Source organism: Lathamus discolor, chromosome 1 (genome assembly GCF_037157495.1).
Source record: "Lathamus discolor isolate bLatDis1 chromosome 1, bLatDis1.hap1, whole genome shotgun sequence".
NCBI classification, from domain to species: Eukaryota; Metazoa; Chordata; class Aves; order Psittaciformes; family Psittacidae; genus Lathamus; species Lathamus discolor.
The window spans coordinates 40,446,201-40,473,239 of record NC_088884.1 but is presented as its reverse complement, the minus strand read 5'-3'; the positions used below and the strand labels follow the sequence as shown (position 1 = coordinate 40,473,239).

At 37.9% G+C, this 27,039-nt stretch overlaps 1 protein-coding gene across 1 annotated transcript in view; it reads right to left on the bottom strand.

The window, feature by feature from the left end:
* Positions 1 to 27,039, bottom strand: part of TRHDE (thyrotropin releasing hormone degrading enzyme) — a 213,141-nt gene that overhangs the window by 4,555 nt on the left and 181,547 nt on the right. The window contains exons 13-18 of the mRNA XM_065669125.1: positions 20,849 to 20,996; positions 18,539 to 18,636; positions 17,936 to 18,043; positions 5,134 to 5,301; positions 4,431 to 4,571; positions 454 to 535 (exon numbers count right to left, since the gene is read on the bottom strand). Of these exons, the coding sequence (XP_065525197.1) occupies positions 454 to 535; positions 4,431 to 4,571; positions 5,134 to 5,301; positions 17,936 to 18,043; positions 18,539 to 18,636; positions 20,849 to 20,996 (745 nt within the window). The remainder of the gene's footprint in view (positions 1 to 453; positions 536 to 4,430; positions 4,572 to 5,133; positions 5,302 to 17,935; positions 18,044 to 18,538; positions 18,637 to 20,848; positions 20,997 to 27,039) is intronic.

Sequence of the window (27,039 nt, the reverse complement as noted above, 5' to 3'; positions counted from 1 at the left end):
TATTGGCTTAACAGTTTTTCTCATATGGAAATATTGCAGACATAAGAAAAACAGAATAGGCACTGTCAGTTTCTGCCTTCAACACTGGGGTTTTCTAGGGCAGTCCTCTGCAGCTGTCCTGGGTTCAGCAGTAGCAGTCATTTTTCATTAGCGCAAGTGAATCTGAATAAGAAGATCTCATTTTTAGTTTCTCAACCAATAGTCAAGAGGAAAAAACAAAACCTACATATCCAGCCAAGCACAGAGAAGTGCCTGCACCTCCTGACACCACCTCTACACACTCAGATGCCTTTGCAATCTGCTCCTCATCCTCATGATGCCCAGCCGCAGCACGGGTCTGCAACTCCAGCTGAGCAACCAGAGTTTCCAGATAACCGAGATCTTATGGCTCCTTCTCTGGTTCGTGCTTACAACAAATACAGCCTCATGTGCTGAAAGTAATTTAAAAATTACCTCTCTTAGTTCTTCTTCAGTATTGAGGAATTCTGTGACCCCACTGATAAGTTTTGAATTCATAAATAATGCTTCTCCATACCTGTAAGGGCAAAAAGAAGATGCACAGAGTTAGTGCAAGTGCCCTGCCAGCTGAAAATTAGAAAGTTATTTTCTCCCTTGCTTACAGAAGACAAGGGACTGATTATGGGGATGCCAGGGAATAGTTCTGGAATTGGTCACTGGTATTACAGTGTTTCATGCTAAAAACCTGGACTGATACTAGTCTGAGCTATTTGTACTTAACTTTTAGTCAGATGCTACTAAGCAGAATTGGCTTAACCACAATCACAAATGAGAGCTCCAGAGGAGAGGACCAAACCACACCACCACCTCATGCTTAATGAAAGAGCTTTCCATGTAATGACACTCAGGAGCTCAAAATGCAGGAGCCAAAGAGGGAGCAGAGCAGCAACTGTGGAGAATTATTTTGAGAAGCCCCTCTAGATGTACCATTAAAACAGACTTTTTGAAGTGTGGCAGCTTTCTCTGCACTTTGTATTTATTCACCTCATCTACATTATAAATAGCATCTTGATAAGTGAACTGGATCAAATTTTCTTTTTCCAGTACCTGATAATTAAAATAAATAATACTGATAGAGAACAAAACTGCTAAAATAATCCCTTGCACCATGGTGTAGCATCTTCAAAGAACCAACATGGAATTAAAATCTGAAAGCTTGGGGAAGGAATATTTAAAGGGTAGGATATTCTGCAACAATCAGCAAACTGCAAGTAGTTGCTCTGAAACTGGCCATATAAATCCTGATTTCCATTCACTTTTCTACAAGTTTTTTCCAACCCCCTCAGATGAAGCATCTACATTACTTATAAGATTAACCAGACTTCTGAATTTTTACATTTCATGTTGGAATAGTTTGGTTTTTTGGTTTTGTTTGGTTTTGTTTTCCAAAGTCAATATAATTCTGTTGGAAACTGAAAGCAAGTATTTTATTCAAATTAGATGTCATTCAGCATGGCAAAAGGCGCTTGACAAATAGTTATTCTTATCTACGTATCTGTACATACATCCAAAGCAATATCTAGCTAATCTGAACATGACTGTTTTTAAGATACAGAATCCAGCTCACCTGTCAGACATGTGTAAGTGATATCAATAGACTTCACTGCAATTAAGTTTTTATTGGGGAACAATTCAGTTCATAACCTACTTTACAAAATGATTTAGAGGAGGAATTCAAAATTCAAAGTGAAATGAACTAGCACCGTCACGGGTTTTGTACTGCTTCTGTTAATCATAAATTAATTACCCTTAAATGCTTAGGTACTGTAAGCCTCAGTCCTTTCAAAAGGGAGAAAGAAAGAGAAAGGGAGAAGGATAGCCCCAGGGAGGGGAACAGAAAGAGGGAGAGTTAAGAGAACTGTGTTTTCTTTGAGAAGATTCTGTTTTAGAGAAAACATACACTTCGTTGCGTTCTACCTTGATCCTGTGTGAGGGGAAACAATTACAGGCATTACAATCCTACTCCCTGACAACTAATAACTAAATTATTCCTGGCTATTTCAGCAAGTGCATCTCTTTTTCCAAAAATTCAGTCATACTGACATATACAGACATTGAGAGGCAAACACCTCCTATGGGAAGTACGGATCTCATGGTCCTTTAAGCATGTTTAGACGTTCTAACAAAGTCCTTTATTATTACAGTCTCAGCTTAGCCTCATAATTGACTGCTTGAAAAACTGGAAGCTCCTCTTGATGGGGTCTTTTGACAACGTTACCAACCCACTTTACAGAATTGACCTCAGATAAACAGCTGCAGGGATTTCACTTTTCTTTCAGTCTCTACTGTAGTCACAATGCAAACAACAAGTAGCAGAATTCCTTCCACTGAAAATGATACCTTCATGAATACTGATGCTGATTACTGCCTACTACGTGTGCTTGGTAAAAAGTCAGCCACTGACAGCAATTTCTAAACAGGCTTTAATGGCAAAAATTCTAGGAAAGCCACCTTCAAAGCTAGTATTTTGCAGGTGTGAAACATAAGAATAAATAGAAAAACTATCTGGTCTTGCAAGTATCAGTCTTCCCACTGTTCACATGGAAGAAAACAGCCCTGCTGAACCAGGACCTTACATGCCTGAGCTCCCTGGAAACATCCTGGAGTCACAGGCTCTCCACCTGCTCCTTTACTTCTGGGGATCTGAACCACCAATGCCTCACATTCATACAGGGTTTGCACTTGTGCTTACTTAATGTGACAGGCAGCAAAACCCATTTACTTTGGGCAGATGTAAATTGCTTCCCAAATATTGTCAGATTCACAAATGCTGACAAATGTTTAAGCATTTGAGAATAAAGGGATAGCAACGTTTTGTTGTAATTGTAACTCTTAAAATTTTAGGTGAAGTTAAGCTATTTAAAATTAAAACACACACCAAAAAAATGACATGTGGCATGGTTTTCTAAATCTTGTCCTTTTATCTACACTGCTTAATGCTGACCACATCTAAAATCACAGGTGTTGGTTAGGTTGTCAGATGAACATACTTGCTAAGAAAGGACATGTGTTTGTAGATTTTGACAGATTTATGCCTAAGCTCTGTATAAATCCTTGGCGGAACCTGAAAAATTATTTGCTATCCAGTGCCTAACTAACTGCACTGGATTGCGTAATAGGAATGGGTCTGCCATCCACTTTCCGTGTGAAAGTCCAATTCCTGGAATAATCATATGAGGAGAGGATTCTTAATTTTTAAACTTTCCAGCACTCCTAAAGCTTTTTGGAAATTGCATTCAACAGTATATTCCGACAATACAAACTTTCAAAACCAATTCCAGCTCAAACCTATTTTGCCAGCTGAACTTCTAAAATCCCACTATATAATAAAGTATTATCCAAAACAGCATGAACAACTTATTGCATCTTTAGGCAAGCTGCACAGTCTCTGAGTTACCTTAACTACTCTTCAGATGCTGTGAAAGCTATAGTAAGTTTGTACCTATACATCAGTCACTAGAATTTGGCCGCTTAAGTACAGCATCTTAAATATACAATTTTAAATACTCTGTGGTACACTAGATGTCTCCTCACAAGTACAGAATGAAACAGATATCCAACACCTTTTCTGCCGACACCATGGGAGTTGCCTGGCATAGGTTCCTGGTGTTCTTGGACACCTGCCTTTAAGAATTTGAACCTCATCTGAGTTGTGGTCCCTTACTAATCTGTCAGTATCAGATGAGGTGCTGTGAAATCTTTCAGAACCTCAGGCTGTCCCTAAAGAACTAAAGAAATTTGCCATTCATTGAATTAATATCAAAATCTTCATCAAAAAGGATTTTAAAATGTTGACTTGCACTTCTGAGTAGGGAGCATGTTGCACTTGTTCAAAGAGAAAGGGAAGCAGTTATAAGGAACAACCATGTCTCCTTCCTGCTTATCTATTTTTAATTCAAATTGTTGCTCCTCTGTTACTTGAAACTCTCCTGAAACACAGAGTGGAAGGGAAGGGGATGATACTGTATTAGCATCCTTTTGAAAACTGAAATGTTTCAAAAAGTATTTGGCATTTTTTTCCACAGCTGAAGTAATGCACTTGTAAAGATTTTTTTCCTATCAGACTCAAAATCAGCAAAATTCCTCTGGGATCTGCCACTTTTTTTTCTTGTGTAAAAGTAGAACTGCAGCACTTGATATATAGATGGAATTTGTTATTGTAAGTGCAGACACAATACAGCAATAGATACATATACAGATTTGCTAAGAGATATCTATATGCATGTGTTTCACAATCCATTAATAAATGTATTTATGAATCATATGTATGTATTTCATATTTTGATACATCTCTATGGATTAAAGACAATGGACTAGACTCAGGAACTTACAGGAACACACACATATAAAATACTCACATGAATGACAACAAAATAAGAAAATTAAAATAAATTTAGACTTTTTATATTTACCTAGCATTTAATATTTTCCATTTTTCTCTGAAAAACTTCCAAGCAAGATCCCTTCCATGTGGATTTCGAGCTACATGGATTATTACATCAATTGCATCCTGATCCAGGACAACTTCTGAGTTGAGAGACAAATTCAAAAGCCTAGTGGGAGAAACAAGGAAAAAAAATCCTGTTTAATTTCACCAACACAAAGTCTAAAACCAGTCCCTCAGAAAACTCTCAAAAAACCCCCATAAAATCACTACTAAATGCCTTCTTTAAGTATCCAAGTGAGATCAGTGGTTTATTTCTATGATTTCAAAGACCAGACACATTTACAAATCAGAAAAAATACTGATGTAAAAGGATTTCAGAAAAAGCTGAGTGTAATTTTATAGGTGTATTTTTATAAAACTGGTAAGATCAGACTGGTCAAAACATTCAAATAAAGGATACGCTAACCAAAAAAGCCCAAACAAAACAAAACAGCAATTATAGTAGGATTTCAAGTATTTTCAATGAACAAAGGAATATCTGTAAGCAAAAAGACATAATATGTGTCAATTTTCATATGTATTAATGCACAAACATAAGGCAGTTTAAACAGACGATAACCCTGTGCTTGAAAAGCAAAGTTCTTTCATTTAGACCAAAGCTCAAGTGATGATCCATAAATGTTGAAGTGATTATTGGTAATAGGTGCAAATATATATAATATTTGTACCTATTGAGCAAGTTCCTGTCATCACTGCATGTTAAGGCCTCTAATAATATTTTCTTCTCAGACACTGCTGTAGTAGAATGAAATTTCATCCAGATGAACTCCCATACATCTTCATCCATCAGTGAAACTCCTGTACAGTAGACAATGTCTCTCACATTGAGTGGGATTCTAAAAAATAGAACCAAAACCAGTAATAGCATTGTGGTAATAAACAGCTTCTAGATATTAAAAACATAGAATCTTAAAACAGTTTGGGTTGAAAAGGATCATACGACCATCTAGTTCTGACCCCTCCGACACCTCCCAGTAGATCAAGTTGCCCAAGGCTCCATCCAAACTGACCTTGAACACTTCCAGAGATAAGCAGCCACAATTTTCTGGGCAACCTGCTCCAGTGTCTCACCACCTTTACAGTAAAGAATTTCTCCCTTAAATATAACCTAAATCTCCCCTTAAAATCTCTCTCCCTAAATCTCTCATCGATCTAAGGAGGATCACCACATTCATGAGATGCCAATGTTAAGAGTGCAACAGTAATCTTCTTCTCTTTTGAAAATTACATTTACGTCTCTGCTGCCACCAGAATCTCCCAGGCCATCCTAATGGACTTTCTAATGGGTAACACATGCTTGCCATTCTTTTTATAATACTGTCACATTGTCAAGAGACTATAAATTATAGTCATATGGTTCATCAGCACATAACATGCCACATAACCTGCAGGACAGGTAACATAAGCTCTCTAAATTAGCACGGGATCTTATCACTTTGTCCCTGGGCTCTAAGCCAAATCTCTTCTTCTTGTCCCTAGTACTGAGTTTTTAGAACAGGAGCTGACTAGACAGAAACTCCTCCTTGCTTGTGCTGTAGAATGGTCCATCTCCATATAGTAAAATACAAGTAAGGAAGTATGTGCTGAGAAAATGCTACTTTAAAATGGTGTTTTCAAGAGTGAAGAAAATAGGAGGATCTGTTAATTTTTTCAGCACTTTAATACCAGTACAAAACCAGCTATGCCATAGGATGGTTGTGAACTGTGATTATTTATAAGCAATATAAACTCAGACTACAGTTAAATGAAAGCTTCTTGAAACCAAATTCAGACCTAGTATAACATGTACATATGTACCATTTTCTTCTAAAATCATTGTGTTCCTACAGGTCACTGACACACAGGTAGGACCTCCAAACTAAGCGCAGTTCCTCCCCCTTGATGGTTCCGCTTACCTTCTTAGGTCTTTTTCCTCTCAGTGTTTAGATGACCTAAAATGCTTGGCATTGCAAAAATTAGTAATTCTCAGATTTACTCAGGATCAAAATGTTTTGGCTTATGAATGGTCTGTGCAACTGCTTCTGTGGTCCCTATAGAACTGCTATGCCAAGAGCAACAAAACCACAAAATCTGTAAAGCTGACCAGATCCATCAAAAGAAACAGTGTTTAAACATACACTGGCACTGAAGAAAAGCAGTTATCACTTCCACCAGCCTTTCCATACTACTGAGATTTGATTCCCAAAAACTGAGTTAACATTAGTAAAATGTGAGTTTGGGTGACATTTACAGAATTATTCATGTGTGCTAGGTGCTGAATTTCCATTTCACTGTAATGGAATTTGTACTTCTTACTTGAAAGCTTACCATTAAGCTCTTGTTGCGATATTTCAAGCATTAATGAATATAAACAGTTTACTTTTCCCCCATTTAACCTTTCTTTCAAAAAGTGCATGCAAAGGAAACTGCATATAATTGAGTCTGTTACAGAAAATTAAGACTACATATTTAAACACAAGAAATCAAGAAATCAAGACATACTAAAATTAATGGAGCAGATATTTAGCTGCTGCCTTTGTGTTAGCTTACATTAACTCAGAATGAGGCTTAAAGTTTTTTAAATAACCGCAACTCTCTCAAAACTTCAGTCATTATTACAATTACATAAATATGCAGTGTATATACATGTACACTGCATAGAAGCTGAAAGTGATATTCATTATCGTAGTGTCTTGATTTTCTGATACACTGGCTTATTTGTCCTTAAAGCACAACTTCCTTACCAGTTTATGTCCTTTCTTTGCTTTTAACTTGGGTTATAATACACTGACAGCAGCCATAAGAACATATGCTAAATCAAAAGGACTAAGGGATGCTATCCTGACCGTCGGACCAAACAACCCGTTGCCCCAAATGTGTCTTATCATACGTACAATATCTGAATATGAAGGACAACTGAACTTAACGAAGGAAAGACTTTGTATCTTGACACCCAAACACTAAATCAGTTTTTTACAAGCACACATAGTTCCTTCTGAGTTTTGCTGGCAGAAATATTATCTTGGGTTTACTGCAAGAGAGGTGATCCAGCCAATAGATACTCTAAGGAACTGTTAGACACCTGGAAAAGGTAATTATTTTTTTTAGTTGATTGTCCCATTAATTCAGATGGAAGGACTGCCACTCTGTGTTTGGCTGGTAGGGTCAGCAGCAGAGGCACCTAGAAGAGGATGTCTAACCCCAGAAAGGTCATCATTCCTCACTTGTGAGGTTTACATTCTTGGAAATTTACAGTATAACATCTCAATTCAACAGGCTTTCCCAGCCTGTTCTCACCTTTTTCTATTTTAAGTGCAAACACTAGTGACTTTCACTGTAGTGCAGTCACTAAGCACAGGATCATTTGAATGCTCTGGGAAAGAAGGAGGAGTTAAGACATATGATAGCACTGATTCCATGCCCATAGGTAATAATATACTTGCAGTGTCAACAGCAAATCTACTCAATACCATTCAACCAATTGCTCCAGGGAAGGTTTTAGGTCTCTATCTATCAGCTAAGTCATTAGGACAATGTGAAAAAAATCATCTCCTACAAACTAAGACATCAAAACAAACACTGATTTTAAAAGACTTATCTTCAGAAACTACAGAACTTACAGCTGTGAAAAACTACAAATTACTCCTGTGAGAGGCTTATAATCAGGACTGTAAAGAGCGGGGTTTTTCTTGTGGAAATGAAAATTGTTTATGAAAATGCGAGTATCTCCAAAGTAATTTCTTTTTTAACTACTGCCTCAACAGAGAGCTCTCTAAATGGAATTTTCTCCATTTGTGAGGTTTTTTGCTTCCCCTTTTCTCCAATGATTATGGGCCAGTATTTCATTGTTATCTAAACATGTGAAATCTCCCCGGTCTACAGATTTTTTAATTTTATAGCTTCATGGAAAATGTTTTTCTATAACTGCAGTTCCAAGGCACTACATCAACATGTGGAATGTTTGTTCCCTGTATTAACTGAATCAAGTGGATAAAATTACCACTGTTTTAGTATGGCTTCGGTAGTAAGCCATGACACCTAGTAACACTGCAGAATGTATCCCCTTGTTATATTAAGCTTCATCTGGGCTTTCAAGGCTGCTCTCATTTTTAAAGTGCTAATATGATTGATGGATACTTCAGAAGAATAAAAATAAAGATTAACTTTTGAAAGCATAACTTTAAATGGCTTTTATTTGAATACTGATACAATTTATTTAACTTTATTTTTCTTGCTTAAGAGATATGATGGTAAGAATGAAATATGTAGCTAGCAGAGCTTATGTTTAAAAATTAAACACTTTGGGAGAAAGTTAAAAATTAAACAGTTAGAAAAAATTAATTAAAATCGTGCTGTGCCTTTACAGAGATTTTTGTTCAAGAGTGAATAATAAAGCTCTACAATGAGCTAAGAATAATCTTCTAAGATATAATTAATTGCTACATACTTGCTCCTATTTAAAGTATGTTCTAACAATTGAAGATACAGTTATAAAATTGGACCATAATTATTTATCTTCTGGGCAAATTGTGTTCTAATTTTTTAAAATGTAATTGCACACAGTTTAGACAGTTCTTTGATTAAGTGACAAATTTCAATACCATTCAGGCTACTATTTGACAAAGAAAATTAATCAGAAACATTATTCTTTACTTTTTGCAACTATTTAACATTTAACTTAAGCCTGTATTTCTTGATGAGCATATTTATAATCTTGTTTAATAGGTTACAAGGCTCAGATAAGTAGTAACAATGAAGTATTGGTACTTTGTTAGCAAATCTGTAACACAGATCCTGTTACAAGGAACAGCATCACAAAAAGTTTATTTTCTTAAGACATCAGTCCCAAAGCTTATACCCCCATTTTCTTTTCCAAATTCCAGAAGCCATGCTGCTGGCACCAGTGTGCACACAGAGGAAGGGAGGATCCTCTGCCATAGCACCCAGCCTGAAAAGGCAGAATTTCCCCTTGAAAATTGAGGCACAGAGCTGCAATGGGCTTGACATTCAGGTGCCTGTCACACACTGAGTTCAAGGGATGCTGATGGAGGATGTGGCTTCTCAGGGTTTCAGGCTATGCACAGGTGCCATGTCCTGGTCCTGTGCTTCTGAGCCTCAGGTATCGCATGGGTCTGACAGAGGCAGGCAGGAACACTTCAATCCTCAAGTGATGGCTACTGCTAATGCTCTGAGTCATATGCCATGTTTTGCCCTTTCTGCACTGTTTTTTCAACAAAAAATACAGTCCTTTCTGGTTAATTGTTTTACAAAGTTGTGGAAAGATCATTCCTGAATGAGAAAATTGGAGATTAATTTATCTGACTTAAGGACTGCAAATTAATTACTGCTAACCCATATCACTAGATATAGGGTAATTTTACTGTGATTTTACACAGAAGTCACCTACCTAAACCTGCTGCCCATAAAACCCAGTTTCATCTTTCACAAGACAAAATCCTGCCTCTTTTCAGACATACTCCCCAGATGGTCTTTCAGAGCACTAACTCCTTGATTAGCTCATGCACTCAACAGTGTTTTCTTCCTCCTTAAACAGTTTTATTGACTTGAGTGCAAGATTCTACTCAAATGTTGTAGCAACCTATTAATTAGTTAATTCACTTCAGCAACATTGGCTGACATTCGCTGGCAAAGCTCCAGTAACATTTCCAAATGCATGAAAAGCAATGCCTGAATTTTTTCAGTAATTAAAACTTCTAGGGCTTGAGAACATAGAAGGGATCCATTTTATTGTTTTATATTTATCAGACATTCATGTGTGAAAAAAAATGAGAATAACTCATTCTCTCATGTTTGCTGCTAATGATTTCCAAAAATAGCTGGTGGGCATCAAACCCATGTAAAAAGCTATTGCCTCTTCCAAGCAACTGAAAAAAAATAATTAACCTCTTGGCCACGTTCCCACAAATATTATGTCAGTGGTTAAACTTAAGTACATGTATAAGTGGTTTCAAGACTGCAGCACTACTGTGCACATGTAAAACAAAGCAACAAGATTATGTATCTTGAGTCATTAGAGAAAGAAATAAAGGAGGAGGAAAAAGGAAAGAAAAAATGCTTTGTTTAGAAAAACATTTGATTTTCTATCACCTAAGCCAGACTTCATTGAAATGAACTCAATTAATGACTGGTAATTTGTTATTTACCACTCCCTCAGATCTTTGTATAGTTTAGTTTCTGGATGTGTTACAGTTTCCTGTACACTCCTGCAGCGCAATTTGTTTTTCTAGTGGCATTTCCATTGAGTAATTAAAGGTCCATCCAAGTAAGCACGCTGCCAATTCAGGCAGGTGGATGGACATGAATCCATTGTTCCTTCCAGAGGAAACACAAATTCTGCACAAACAAGTATGAAGATTTAGTACTCTTAAGATAGGCTTGCTGCTTATCACTGTCTTTGTCCAAATTATGTGATAAAATTCATCTTACTTCATTACTTGCACCTTTCTTAAGACTGATAAAGAATTAACTAGTGCTCCTAACAGTCACAGCAATGTGACAAAGTCTTTGAAATGTCAATCGGAAGTCACTGGAAAAGCCTATATCCACAGTAATGCACTTAAAAAGAGTAAATGAGGTAACTGAGTACTGGAATGCAATAATCCAATATCCTTAACCAAAAGTGGCTCATCTGTAGCGCAAAACAGCACACAGATGTGTTCTGACTTGAAACCACAGACTGAACAGGAAAATTCACTGCATATTCCCTTTGAAGAGATCTCTGGTCCAACCTCAGCACCCCAAGACTTCTCAGAACAACCTGGATGATTAGAGACCAGAACATATTCAAAATATCTGGATTTGCATTAAGGATCATCTGGCAGTCTGTACTCCTCCTCATTTACAGACAGAAAAATGAAAACTTCATTAACTCATGCGCCACAGGATGGATGCTGACTTCAGTCTAATTCAGTGGAGCAGGCTGAATCCCACTGCAAATATTATCTACTCATCTTAGCACTGCTTTCCTTGAAAAAAGAGAAATAACAGCAAAAAAGCAAACCCATGCTTTCCTATCTCTTGTGTTAGAAAATGTAAACTGAATGTAGACTCACAATTGTAAAAAAAAAAAGAAGAAAACAAGAAAGAAAAAAAATTAGAAGTATTGAACATTAGCTCTACTTATCAAGTAGCATAGTGAGCTTAGATCTGTTGATCAAAGATTAGCAGATGTTATCAACCATAAGGTCAGCATAACAACTGCAAGGAAAAGAGACACCAAATTTGTAGACAGCAGAATGCAACCCTCACTTTACACATTTGCTGTAGTAGAATATTGGATTTTTATTTTTTCAGTTGATGATATCTGCAAGGCAGTATTCCAAGTAAACAAAACTTATCAAAGTGCTTGTGAAAAAAGAATAACAGTAAAAATAGTAAAAATTGCATGAAACTAAAAATCACCCCAAAGTGATATGAAGCCCAGATCAATCAAATGCATTTACTGTGCATTTCTCTTCTAAGTAGCAAGTGATGGGGCCAGAGGTAACAGCCTCAAGCTGTGCCAGGAGAGGTTTAGACTGGATATTAGGAAAAAATTCTTCACCAACAGATAGCTAGGCACCAGGAGAAGCTTCCCTGGGAAGTGGTGGAATCGCCATCCCTGGAAGTGCTCAAAAAACATGTAGATGACGCCCTCTAACTTAGTAAACTAAGGTTTAGTGGTGGACTTGGCAGTCCTGGGGTAACAGTTGGACTTGATGATCTTAAAGGTCTTTTCCAAATCAAGCTGATTCTATGATTCTAAGTTTTCAAGGGGTATTTATGAAATTATTTAATTACTTTTTTCCATTTAAAAGCAACCAATAAATACTAAAAGCTACATTTCAAAAGAAGAAAAAAATAAGAGCAAGCTGAAGTGGCTATGGGGCTTCCAAAGGATTCAGTAACATCTTAAAGAAACATAGCACATAAATGCATCTGATGCAATACTATCATCTCCCACTGCTCACTGCTAAAAGAGAATAGCATCCCTACAGCACTCCTTTTTCTGCTGAAGACATGTCTCAGCTCAAAGCAGCTCTCTCACATGTTCTGGTATTCACACCATCCTCTCTAAATTTGCCTGAAGCAAGCATATATCCACAGTCCACTTTGCCAGCAGAAATGTGTATGTGGCAACCTGTAGCTGATGGATGGTAACAGTAGCTGGAAGAAAATTATGCCAGCACTCAGAGACAAGTTTGCAAAGACATGCTTGTGTCTACAGATAAAATATACTTTGAACCATCATAGTGTGTATTCACATGTTACCCATTGTTATGACATCTCCTGTCAGGAGTTTTCAGATTGCAGCTCTCCACATATTCTTTCTTAACCTCAGAAATACATGCTTACTCAGTCTATCCAAGGTAGAAAGTATGAAAATGCTTTTTTCATACTCTCAGAAACATGTTTTTCTTTCAGAATAGATATGCATTGAAGGTTAAAGGGGTTAACAAGGCTGATTCTCAAGTTCAGGCAGGCATTGTATGATAATTTTGTTAATTTTTTAGGCTGAACCACAATGCTGTTATATCTAAGGAGTGTGAATAATGTATTTCTTCACACATGAAAGAGCTTCACAGGGATGAGCTCAGTTAAATGAAGGTAGAAGCAAACATCTTAATTTTCAGCCAACAGTAGCTTCTCTTGCACAGCATTCTGCTGTTGACTGAATCCCAACAACCTTATGTTCTCAAACTACATGGGAAATTTCAATATGCTTATATGTTTTCTACTAGGTGTGCATTCTTCTGAACATCATCATGGAAGTTTCAAGGGTTTCCATTGCTCCAATACAGGAATAGAATACACTTCAACAGAGTAAAAATGTTCGCATTCATATCAACTAACAAGTCATAAGTGAATGCAGATTTTGAAGCAAAATGTTCTGGAGCCATCAACCATTTTAAAAGAACAAAACTAAATAAATTCAGTTATTAAAAAGACTGTAAAACATGCCTTGAAGTCTAATCTCATGTTTTCAGCTGAAAGAAGGAATCATTTCCTTTTTAATGACTGAAAGGATTAAAATACGATGTCAATACCCAGACCAGTCCAACCAGATGTCTCCTTTATAGCCTCTTCTACACATGCTATGTTTGGTTTGCTCCTTGTAAAGCCAAACATCTAGAGTTATTTAGCTATAACTTTTCAGAACTATGTTGCCTGTTTTAGCATTATGTTTTGCCCCACAAAAGTGGTAGCAAGCAGTACCACCTAAAGCCCTTCGCATACAAAAAAAGTAATCATGATATTTCAGGCACTCAAGCCTCCCTCCTTAGATGAGTGCTCTCATCTTTAGGGTGGAGAACTGTATTATTTCTCCTGCTAATGAATGAAATTCCAGTGGCTGAACTTCAACTAGAGGAGGAAAGTATGTTGCAGTGACTTAATACTGTCCTGAACACCTCACAGGTTAGTCATCAGGGTGGTATTCTACATGTCGCAGATGCAGGGCTGAGGTACTAAACTGAAGTTCTACCACAACCTCAGAATTACTGTTCAAAAGAGGGTTGAGGAGCAGCTTCTCTGCCAGCTGTGTTTGAAAAGAAAAGGAGCAGACCTTTCTTCCTTTAGTGATACTTTTGAAAAGCATCTTTTGCAAGGATCCCAAACTATGATCACCATTTACATATTCATTTGATATAGGTATCTTTCTCTCTGTAGTGCTGGACACTAAGAGGGCCCACTCGCTTCAGTTTTTTGTTAAAAGGCACTTCACTCAGCATAGCAGTTAACACCAACTTCATTAAGAAGTTCCCAAATCCCCTTGTGAGAAGCGTAACTCCAAGCATCTGACTCTGCCCTGTGAACCAGGCATCTAAAAAATGAAGCACTGCAACACCAAAGTCACTTGAGAACTTAACACTTTCGAGCCTCTCAGATGACCTGCATTTCACGTGTGAAGGCTAACGCTGCACATCACATGTATAGGGTGGTTTTTTTTAATACTTCTGTAAGAAAATCTGAAGTCCTACATTTTAAAATCTAATGGCTTTTTACAAATACTGCTGGAAACACAAAAGGACCTCTGGCTTTGTGCTATGAATGACCATTATTTTACTAGAACGGTGGCAAATTATTTGCACAGTAAAGAACATGTAATTACAAAGTACAAACAGTAACTGATTATTATGATTATTTCAATCCCCTACCATGAAAAGTAGATGGTAATTAATTTCTGGACCTACCAGATTAAATATAATTACTAAAAAGCACAGCAACTGCAGGCATATGCTGGTAAAACAGAGTTAGATATCCCTGTATTTGTTTATTACCCAACACTTTATCCATAATTAAATGCTACAAGTAAAACAGGACGAACATTTCAAAATAACTTCTAAAAAGCCACAGATTAAAAATGTGGCTAAAAAGTTATGAATTTTAGCATTCCTACAGTATTATTACTTGCACATTCTCTCTAACGCTTATTCAAACTTTAACTACAGTAACTGCCAGGCAATCAAAACCTTCTTTGCATGATTTACTGTCTGTGCATTTATGTGTTGTTCAATACCACATATTAATTTAATACTACCTTACATCTGTATTTATTAGAATCTTGGGACAGAAGCCTAGTTCCACAGCCTCTACTGCTTTGAAGAAATTGTGTTCCTCCTATCATGCACTGCTTGTGAATTAACTCATTATACGAAACACACCATCTTCCAGAGTAAGTTTTTTTGTAACGGGATGGGTGGAAAGATTGAATATTATCCTTTATTTTTACTCTTGTAGTCAAATTCAAATTATACTTGTCTATAAAAAATATCTCTGAGCTTTCTGGAGCTCTGTTTTCTTGCTCTGCTATGGAAACCACCAAGACTAGGCTTTCTGCAAAGCATGAGACAATGTCTGTGTTCTGTTTCAGAAGAGGAAAAGACATCTATCTACAAGAACTTATAGAACAGTTTTCAGCAGGTACAACCTTATTCATCGCTGATAAGGAGTGGAACAGGCAAGGATATATATAGTTTCTGTACCTGTCACCAGCTTTCCTCACCAGTTGTCAGAGAAGTCTGGAAAAAGATGGGCAGCATGAGTTTCCCTTTCTTTGTAAAAAAGCAAGCTTTGAGGGATTCCTACAGATTCTGAGGTGGCTGTTTGCAGCAGACACAGATAGCTGTTAAAGGCATCAAACAGAGCAAAACACTTGACTGATGAGAAAGAATACAAAATGGCACCTGTTGGATGTGCTCTCTGCATGTATCTTGTACTTATCTGCTTGCCTTTTGCACTTAAGATAGCTATTGTCTCTGAAGTGCTAAAAGAGGCAGAAGCATGACTCAAACACCATGTTAATTGAATTCTGATTGTAGAATCACCATCATTTTCCTGGTGGAAAAGCAGGTAAAACAGCCCCTGTTTTATTTTCAGGTTTCAGTCTGAGTTGGTTTAAACTGAGCAAAGGTGATATGAGGCACCTCTGATGCAGCAGGGATCTGAACATTCTTGAGAGAATATTGACAAACCCCTACAAATGTTGTTACTGTGAAAAATAACCTGATTTTATGCCTACCAAGCTGCTACTACTAGTAGCCTTTGCAGTATTGTTTCAATTTAAGTAGATAGATAGAAAATGAGTCAGCTCATACGTTAGTTACATTCAGTTTCAGACCAGTCTGAGAATAGCAACTGGTAAATTCTGGGGTGGGCAGTTGAATAAATACTATAATCTTAATAAATAAATAAAAACACATCTTTGCCTTCTTTGTAAGTTGTACTCCTATTTATCAGCTGCCTGTCAATCTGTGTTCTATAATTACATTATTTATTGCAGCTACTTTTTCAAAACTGTACAGTTCTGTTGGAGAAATGTACTGCTTTAAGTTTGTACCTATTCTCTTCCTCTGCCCTGCTGTGATGCTTTTATCATAATATTTGTCATATGCTGGCAACCACAATCTTGCGCTCCCAAGAATAGCCTCATAGAAAGGCTAAGATGAATCTTCAGATGGCTCCTTAAATTTATTCCTTTCCTCTCTTGTTATTGTTAGTAAAGCAATAAGCTTTTTTTTTCCTTTTTCTCTGTGATGCTTCCTTCTTCAATCCTGTTTGCAAGGACGAAGACACAGAGTAGGAGAAAGCTTTGCAAGGTGTCAGCTTTTTAACACTGAATAATCTACTGCGGCACATGCTAATAGATGGTGCTAGGTTTGATTAACTAATTTTGCAAATTAATACCTAAATAAATTACTTTTGCAGATTGTTTCCAATGATTCTTTCTCTTTTATCTCCTCATTGAATAGTGATTGTTGCTGCTGCTGGTAAGAGTTCATATAAAACCCTGGGGTATATATTTCATAGTAAATACACCTGGTATCATCTTACACAAGAAAACCCTCCTGCTCACACACATCAGTTTCAAATTCATATAGAAATGTAACTTCCATTCATGGCAAGTTCATGGCTGGTTTTAAAAGACATTCAGGCACTTATGTAGCTGGGTATGCCTGTAAAGGATTTTCAAAGATTCCAAAGACAGACACATTTTAATTGCAAACAAACACCTGATTGGCCTAACATGTCTTTGAAAAATCCTACATGTCTTTAGAGCTAATACAAGATTTGGACTAAAAACGTAAGACTTTTTCTCTTCTCTTTTTCTTTCTTGCATCGAAGTACAATATTTTCCTTCAAACCACAGTATCATGTCATGTACTTATGCAAATACTTCTACACCCACATTCCACATATCGGAAAATCCATCATTCTTTCTCAGGAAGTCATAACCAATAGGGCTTAAACTACGCCCCCCACTTATTGTCCATAGATCACTACACACTTAAATATTTGTATTTTCAGTAATTTAACATTTCTTAGATGCTTGCCTTTAAAGTATAAACTTCATACCCCATCCATGACCCGTGTCCCCTTGCCTCAGCTGAATAAACCTGTATCTGAACAGACAAACTTAGGTATTTGCTGTCAAACCACTACAGTGCTGCTAATGCTCAACACATCAGTTGTCATATTATCCTGTCTCCGAAAACTTACATTAGCTTTTCCATGTGTTCCTGAATCACGTTGATTTCCAAGTCTTCACCCTTAATTACTTCATAACATTTCCCTCAGATACATCGTTTTGTCTCTTTTCTTTCTTCTCAATTGTTCTTCCTCTAATTTCTCTCAGTTCCTTTATCACTTATCACCTTCTGCTCTCTTGCCCTGACACAGGCTCCATGGTTGTCTGCCAATACGCTGTTCACTCATTTTTTTTTCTTTTAAACCCCTTCTTAAAACTCATCTTCTTGCCTTCTAGCATATAATCATCTGACAGCAATTTATCAGGAGTGGGCAGAGGCTACATGGGTGCCCCTTCCACCCACTCACATATGCAAATTCATATTCAGCCAGAGACCTCTGCTTCTTTCCATACCACTCTGCGGAACAGGGCACTGCAGACGGGAGCAAGCAGGAAAGGAAACACACCAGCTGTATTGCCTCTGAGTAGGAGAAACAGGACATACACATTTCAGTTCCACTTACCGGTTCCTATTGCTAGAAATCCAATCTGAGATTAAAGTTGCAGCCTGCTGGTGACAGTGTTTGTTACCGAAGCTACAGGCCAACATGATGACTTCCCGACGCAATTCTCTGTCCAAATTAAAAAAAGCCACAAGGCTGCATTAGTGAATGTGTTTGTTTACTAACAGCAATTTTTGTAACAGTGGCAGCAATTGATAGTTGGGCAACATATCAAAGATACCCCAGCTACACAAATTTTAGTGTCAATTTAATGCCTACAGATGCTGCAAGAACTAAAGAAAGGTTGTGAACCAAAACCAATCCCCATTCACACTTATGCATTCTTTCTGACCTCTGTGGTCACAAATCAAAGTTCTTAAACATCCAGTTCAGTCAGATATTAAATTAAGGCTTAGGAAATCATGTTCTCCAAACTCAAGAAAGAGAAATTCATCTCACAGCATGTTGCTGCTCTCTCTCTAATCCAGAAAGGAAAAACAGAAGGACAATAGAGCTAGGAAAGTGTGACATGCTGAAGATGACACCAAAATTTACAAAAGTGCATTATTATAACTACATCTCACAAAAAAAAGAAAAACAATAAAAAAAGAAATATAACAGTACTCATGTTGGTATGATGCTTGAACGAGCGATTTGTTTAAATTATTCGTTGGCCATCCAAGCTTGAGATACATTGATGCAACTTGTCTTAATATATACTCCTGAGGGAAGAAAGAAAAACATATTTGATGATAATTTTATTCCTTATTTGAAATTGAAATACTACTGACTATTGAGGTTTTGGCTGGTTTTCTTTTTTTGTCAACCTTAATGTCTGATTTTCCCAAGATTTTCATCTGCATTTAGCAAAGCAACGTCTGCCTGTAATCCTTTCATTGCTATAGTGAGAAGTAATCTATAGAACAGCTATTTGATTAGATGCCTAGTATAAGACAATTTATTGTTACAAACCCCATCAATTTAAAAGTTTATTACACGCTATTTTGAACTCACAATACCCAACTGAAAATTTGCAAGAGTGTCAATAGCTTAATTTCTACTCTATAGCCAATCTCAACTACAATGCACATGTACACTTTTTAAAGAATATTGGTTTAATAGCCATAGCAAAAACATTACAGAAGTACATTCAATTAGCATCAGAATACAGAATTATGTGGCTGCAAAGAAGCTCTGTACATTAAAGACACTATGCTTTAAGTTAAGGTTTTTGGTGTGCTTAAAGAACAAAAAAAAAAAAGCCCAAGATTTATTTTAGTTTTACTTTTTACACAGGAGGCATATTTACATATTCTGAGAAGCTGTGAAGAACGAAAGTCATTGTATTCTGGGTAATCTTTTGCTGACTGGAAAAAGATATCTGAGATAAGAAGACCCACACAGGACAGCATATATTTTATTACTGTGGATGCATGTGCATGTATATATGTTGTCAACACAAAAGTAAATTCATAGTGCAGCTTTCTCTAGCAGATATGTTATTCTGTGACTAAAAAGACTTTTTATTTCCTTTTGCTACCACCTTTGCTTGCAAAGCTCTCATCAGTAGTGATAAAACACAACACAGCCATGAATTTTACTGGTTTTATTTATTAAAACTCTGTTTTCTTTAGACAGCCATGTTTAAAAGTGATACAGCAATGGCAGGCTCGTAAGAATTTTTCTGTCCAGCTAACAACAGACTAAACATGCAAATTATTTCAACGTCATTTTATATTATGGCTCTGGTTTGCACATAGGCTTACACTGTAGGTTCATAAAGAATTTCAGTGTGTCTTTATTAATCTGTAGTATTTGTTCTACAAAATTTATTTTCGATGTCAGCAGGTAGCTCTATGTATGTGTATATATATACTTGTATGTACTTCTATATATATATATACATACATGCAGCCACCTTTAGCTTCCTGTTGTCTGAGCATTTGTGTCTGTGGGCACACAGACTCACAAGCAAACCCATGTTTAAGTAAAAAGCAGCTTTAAGCATTTCAGGCTTTAGAGAGTGTCTTCATTTGAAGGCTTTACAAAATTACATAAAATTACAGTACATTGGCCTTTGAAAATACATAGCCTACATAAAATTCATAATGAATTAAAAGCCCAAGAGTTCATAAGTGTCACTGGCTGCAATCAAGTCCTGTGAACTTCATAAAACATGCTTCAGTGTAGTTTCAGGTAAAATGTTAAAATGTTTGTCATGCCTATCTTAATTATGTACTGCTAGCTGTTACTGGTCCCTTCGGACTCAATTATGAATGGGCTTTTGATTCAATGGAGATCTAATCCCTGTTAATTAAGGTAACTGCATTGAATTCACCATGGCTTTTTGGATGAAATAATGACTACAAATCTTCAGTTTAGTTACATACATCCTGTTGAGTTGCGTTTGCATTTGGTTTCCTTGCTGAGCTTGGGTGTCAACCTAAATATCGCTGTGGGGCTCCTTAAAAGAGAAAATCTGGAAACAGATTACTTTGGCTCTTTTAAGTGAAATACTTTTCTTGACATAATATTTCATAGGATAGATAATTACCTTTCCTTCTGCTAATCATATATGCCTCAAACAACAGTTATCACTATTCAAATGCAAATGAACCAAAGCTTGACAATTGCTATGTTTAAATAAAGAATAATTAAGAAGAAAGCTAATATCCCTGGGTCATTTACAGTATATGACTGGGAACAGTTTAACTCCTGGCAATGAAAGGAGGTGGAGTAAGTGAAAGAAAAAGGATAGAAGGAAGGACAGAAGGACGGATGGAAGGAATGAAGGACAGAAGGAAGGGAGGATGGATGGAAGGACAGATGGAAGGAAGGAAGGACGGAAGGAAGGAACAAGGATGGAAGGACTGATGGAAAGAAGGAAGGAAGGATGGACAGAAGGACAGACGGAAGGAAGGTTGTATCTCTTACATTGAAGATGTTGTAGTTTTCTGCTCGGTCCAGCAATTTATCTAGAGGATAAAGAGCTCGGCTGGCAGCATGCCAAGGCAGAAAATCCTTCTCCTCTGAAAAGTATCTGATAATCTCCAAAGGGATATTCTGAGGCAAATAACCAGCTCTGCACAATAAAAGATATTAGTGTTAAATTGATTTTGCAGAAGATACCCAATAAGGTAAAAATTACTTTTTTCTTTTTTTTTTTTTTTTTTAAAGAAATGAAAAAGCATAAAAACATTATAAACTTATTACACTAAAATGACATAAAAGACAACCTTACAAAAACCAGCAACTCACAGTCACTCCCAACACATGCAAGCATACTTACAGATGAAGGAAGGCATGAACACACATGAAAGAAAACTAGACAAGCTATCCCTACTTTATAGGGAATCCTGTGGCTATGAAAGACATGAACAATGAAGTAACTGACTTTAAGCAAAAAGCAAAAGGAAGATGTCTGCTGATTTGTAGGATACAAAGATGTCTGCATAATATCAACGACCCAAAACATTTTGCTTCAGATAACATTTCTACTGGCCATGGGCAATTGGGAGGAACTAGTGGCAAGGAAGCATCTTCAGTTTCAGTTATCCTCCCCTCTTTTTTCTCTCCATTGGAGCTACCTTAAGCCACTTTGAAATGACTTCTCCAATGGCATCACTTTGACTAAGGATGTTCCAGCACTTTCTACATTAACTATGTTTTTTCAGGTGTTTATAAATCAATCAGAATTTTGTTCCATTTTTTTTACAGTCATAAAAGACCAAAGAGAAAGTTACTCAATTTTACAGGGCTTTCTTATTTCTGAGCAGCAGAGTATCATTAGGATGAGTTCTAGTTCTTAATATTTTGTAAAGATGTGTAACCAAAATTATGGAGCTAGAAGCAAGCAAGATTGACTGCAGTTAAAAATCTTGGAGATAACGTTAGCAAAGAGGTAAACTAGCTTGAAGTTGTATATGTGTAATTAGTTCCTAATGGGATTTGTGATTATTGTTACTGATAATTTGATTGACAAGAGAAAGCGTGGAGTATGGAACAAGAGGAATAGCTCTAGGTAACATGCTGCTTAAGGAATAAACAGAAGGATGTTTATTATAGCTGCACTAATGGACATTTAGGAATATGCTTCCAAAATGAAATCTCTCTATGATAAGTGCAAAAAGGAAATAATCACTGCAAACCAAACAGATTATTTCTTTTTAAGCTTAACTTCCCCATAAAGACATGGAAGAAGTGACTCAGAGAGATCTCCTATTCCTGAGATCTTGGCTTTCCTAATCATTTTCAAAATCATGATACTTAGCTGATGATACTCGTCCTGTTCACAACAGGAACTGTTACTCTCATCAGTCACTGCTTCTAACTTCCTAATTCATCAGCCCATTCAATTATGCCTTCCTCTCCTCCTGTCCCCCACTTTTACTGTTGTTTCCTTAACGGTCTATTCCTTCTCACAAAAACAGATTGTGGGAAAGTTCGAATCAGTCCCGAAAGCAGGAAAAGGGATAAGGAGAGGTCCTTGTGAATGACATTATTATATAAATGACAACAAATTCATCACTTCAGATCAGGGAAAGTGGTTACAGGTGCTACGATCAATGATAAACTCTGTCAGCACATGTTGTTAATACTTTTCATGTACAGCTGCTAGGCTGGCCTTCTGAGGGAACTTGAGCAGAGACATATCGAAAATCCTCTTACAGTGGCAGTTAAGATAGGAGCACTTCCCCACAGAAGTGTTCCAGCAACTTTGCCATGGCAGGATGTTCTTTATATTCTACACTATTTTGTTGTATGGATGCCTACAGAAAACCATAATCATCTATTCGTTCAACCTCAGCCACTAAGCCATGTTTATGAACTTCTTATTCCAAATACACTGTACTCCCAGACTATTTGCCATTATATTGTTTCTGTAATTCTGTCCATTCTGTCAAGATAAGTACATTCATTGGTTTACCTTTTTGTGTGAAATGTGGTATATATGTCATCAAATATTAAATTTATATCACAGCTGAAAAAGCTGTATTTTCATTCACAAAAGAAAAAAAAAGGCAAGAGTTTGGTAAGGTTGCTAATTTTTGGCATTCATATTTTGGAAAATAGGGTATAAGAAGCTCTGACCCTAAACTATAAGAGGGGTAAACCAGAAACTGTAAAATGGATTTAAAAGTCCTAGAATCTAGATCACAGGTCTAGGACCTGTGTGACTTGTCCTAGGAGTCACCATGACTACCATGACAATCAGGTTAGCAGAAGACAGAAAATAGCCAAAGCACCATGACTGTGGTGAGCTATGCTCTAGTATCCTACATCTTCACAAAGCACAGTGTTTTGTAAAGTGCAAGCTTTGTACTTTACTACAATCATATTCTATAACTTCACATTAAAAGCTTGACCAGCACTAAGAGTAATTTCAAGACTTCTCTTTCCTAGAGGATACTGCATCCAGCAAGATGTACTGTCTCTTGAACAGTGGCAAACTCTCTCATCAGCCAAGGAGTGCTGGCACACATCTAGGATTCTCCATCAGGAGAACCTTTCAAAGATGGTTACAGAAGATCTGGCCAGAAAATCAAATGAAGAAGGAATGGTCAAAGACTCGCAAGTGTCACAGGACTTGTGACAAACATACACCTCCAGCTGGCCGACAACTGCTAAATGAAATCACTTGTGTCATTTACGGAGCAGGAAAGGACGAAGATGAGAAAAGAAGACAGAACACAGAATGAGTCTGTTCTGAGTATCCCTCTAAGCAATGGCGGAAAACAACAGACCCACAGAAATGTTCAACAGAACAGAAATGTTTAACAGTTACTACTACAAAAATAATAAAAGTCACAGTAGCAACCTTCCCATCAAAGGAAAAAATGTAAAATAATTTCCCTGTCTGGAAATATTTACTCAAAGGCACTACAGAGTATAACATTAGTTAAGTATATACTCTACACATGCAGCTTGATTTATCGCTCTCTCTTCCAACAATGTCACTGGAAGGTCAGTGGCAGAAATCCTTATTTTTCTTGTGTCTTTTTAGCCATCAATCATATTTCTATCCTTAAAGTCCAGCAAAATTACTATCAGATATTGCCTGCCAAAGTCCAAATACACAAGAGCCAGGGCTGAGACAAGGTTGTATTCCAGCTTCCCCATCTCAGAGGAAAATTGAAATATTTTCTGTCACTCAGGCAATAACTGATTATGGGTTATACTGAAACCAGATAACAAACATAAACACTGCAGAAATACTGTGATGTCCAGTCTTACGTCTGGTCTGAAAAAGGTTTCTCCAGCTATGCCTCCAGTACCCACCTGAGAATCTCAGCAAGCATGTACCTGCAACTGAAAAAATTCTGCAAAGGAGTCTGGGATAGCCTTGGCGAGTATCTTAACAGATAAAATAGTCAAATCAAGTGGTGTCAATTCATAAACAGTGGACAGATGCATATTGATGTTCAGGCTAAGTACTTCTCGAGTGCAGGTTAAGAAGTTTACAAAACTTCACCTACAGCATCTGGATTGAAAACGCTGGAAGCTAACTTAAGAACACATCTAGTCCCTCAAAGCAGATTCATACCAATGCCATTCCTAGCAAAAAATTTGTCCAGTTTTGTTTATATAGGCCTCTAGCAATGGATATCCAATGAGCACTAGAATTTCAATACTCTTCTTCCTAGAGACATAATATTAAAAACATTGTAACTCTGGTCTTTGGCCGTGTAAATATTCACAGAAGAGTACCAACAGATCAATTTAATGCCCTAAATGAGCTGTTGTTTATGTAGCTTCAAGTATAAACTACAAAAAGCAGAAACCCTGTATACTGTATTCTAGATTCTACATTATTTACATCACTGGTCACCCAGAAATAAGCCCAGACTTAAAAAGAGCCTCTACAAGCCATCTCTAAGGCAGCATTCATCATACTGAGACACGACAGCAAAAGCAAAATTTAACCAAAAACATCACATTGGAATCTCATCACTGTTTTATCACTTTTTATATAATTGTCCTTACCCACCAATTTATCACATGTCAATCATCCTACAGCCACCATTTCACATGAGAACTTTAGCATGTGCTAAAAACAAGGCACCACATGAGATGCATCTTATCTGTGTTCCTAATTTCAAAGTTGCCTGCTGAATGGAACTGGAGAACAGGAGAACAGGAACACAGACTAGCAAAAAGATCTTTTTGGTTAGTAGATATACTACTTCTAGACAAACATCTTGGTGCAGCGGGTTTTTATGTCATAGAATCACAGAATCATAGAATAGTTAAGGTTGGAAAGGACCTAAAGACCATCTAATTCCAAGCCCCCTAACATGGGCAGGGACACCTCACACTATACCATGTCATCCAAGGCTCTGTCCAACCTGGCCCTGAACACTGCCAGTGATGAAGCATTCACCACTTTGGGCAACATATGCCAGTTCCTCACCACCCTCACAATAAGGAGCTTCCTCCTTATATCTAACCTGAACTTCCCCTGTTTAAGTTTGAACCTATTACCCCTTGTCCTGTCACTACAGTCCCTGACGAAGAGTCCCTCCCCAGCATCCCTATAGGCCCCCTTCAGATACTGGAAGGCTGCTATGAGGTCTCCACGCAGCCTTCTCCAGGCTGAAAAGCCCCAACTTCCTCAGCCTGTCTTCATACAGGAGCTGCTCCAGTCCCCTGATCATCCTCGTGGCCCTCCTCTGCACTTGTTCCAGCAGTTCCATGTCCTTTTTATGTTGAGGACACCAGAACTGCACACAATACTCCAAGTGAGCTCTCACAAGAGCAGAGTAGAGGGGCAGGATCACCTCCTTCGACCTGCTGGTCACGCTCTTTTTGATGCAGCCCAGGATACGGTTGGCTTTCTGGGCTGCGAGCGCACACTGAAGCCGGCTCATGTTCATTTTCTCACCGACCAACACCCCCAAGTCCTTCTCCGCAGGGCTGCTCTGAATCTCTTCTCTGCCCAACCTGTAGCTGTGCCTGGGATTGCTCCCACCCAGGTGTAGGACCCTGCACTTGTCATGGTTAAACTTCATGACGTTGGCATCAGCCCACCTCACAAGCGTGTCGAGGTCCCTCTGGATGGCATCCCTTCCCTCCAGCATATCAACTGGACCACACAGCTTGGTGTCATCGGCAAACTTGCTGAGGGCGCACTCAAACCCACTGTCCATGTCAGCGACGAAGATGTTAAACAAGACCGGTCCCAACACCGATCCCTGAGGGACACCACTCGTTACCAGTCTTCAGCTGGACACGGAGCCATTGACCACAACTCTTTGTGTGCAGCCATCCAGCCAGTTCTTTATCCACCGAGTGGTCCATCCATCAAATTGATGTCTCTCCAATTTAGAGATAAGGATGTCGTGTGGGACAGTGTCGAACGCTTTGCACAAGTCCAGGTAGATGACGTCAACTACTCTACCCCTGTCCATCAGTTCCGTAGCCCCATCATAGAAGGCCACCAAATTGGTCAGGCAGGATTTCCCCTTAGTGAAGCCATGCCGGCTGTCACCAACCACCTTGTTGATTTTCATGTGCCTTAGCACGATTTCCAGGAGAATCTGCTCCATGATCCTGCCAGGCACAGAGGTGAGACTGACTGGTCTGTAGTTCCCCAGGTCTTTAATTTTCCTCTTCTGGAAAATTGAGGTTATATTTCCCTTTTGCAGTCATCAGGAACTTCACCTGCCATGATTTTTCAAATGTGATGGACAGTGGCTTAGCAACTTCATTCACCAGTTCCTTCAGTACCCACAGATGTATATTATAAGGTCCCATGGACTTGTCCGCATTCAGGTTCTTAAGATGATCTCAAGCCTGATTCTCTCCTACCATGGGCCTAAGGTCTTCATCCTCCCAGTCCCTTCATTTGTCTTCTAAGACTTGGTTGGTGTAGTCAGAACACTTACTGGTGAAGACTGAGCAAAGAAGTCATTGAGAACCTCAGTCTTCTCCAAATTGAGGGAAGCCAGTTCTCCCATTTTCTTCTGGAGAGGGCCCACATTATCCCTAGTCTGTCTTTTGTTTACAATATACTTATAGAAGCCCTTCATGTTATCCTTGACATCTCTGGCCAGACTCAATTCTAACTGAGCCTTAGCTTTCCTGACCTGATCCCTAGCTTCCCAGATAATGTCCCTGTGTTCCTT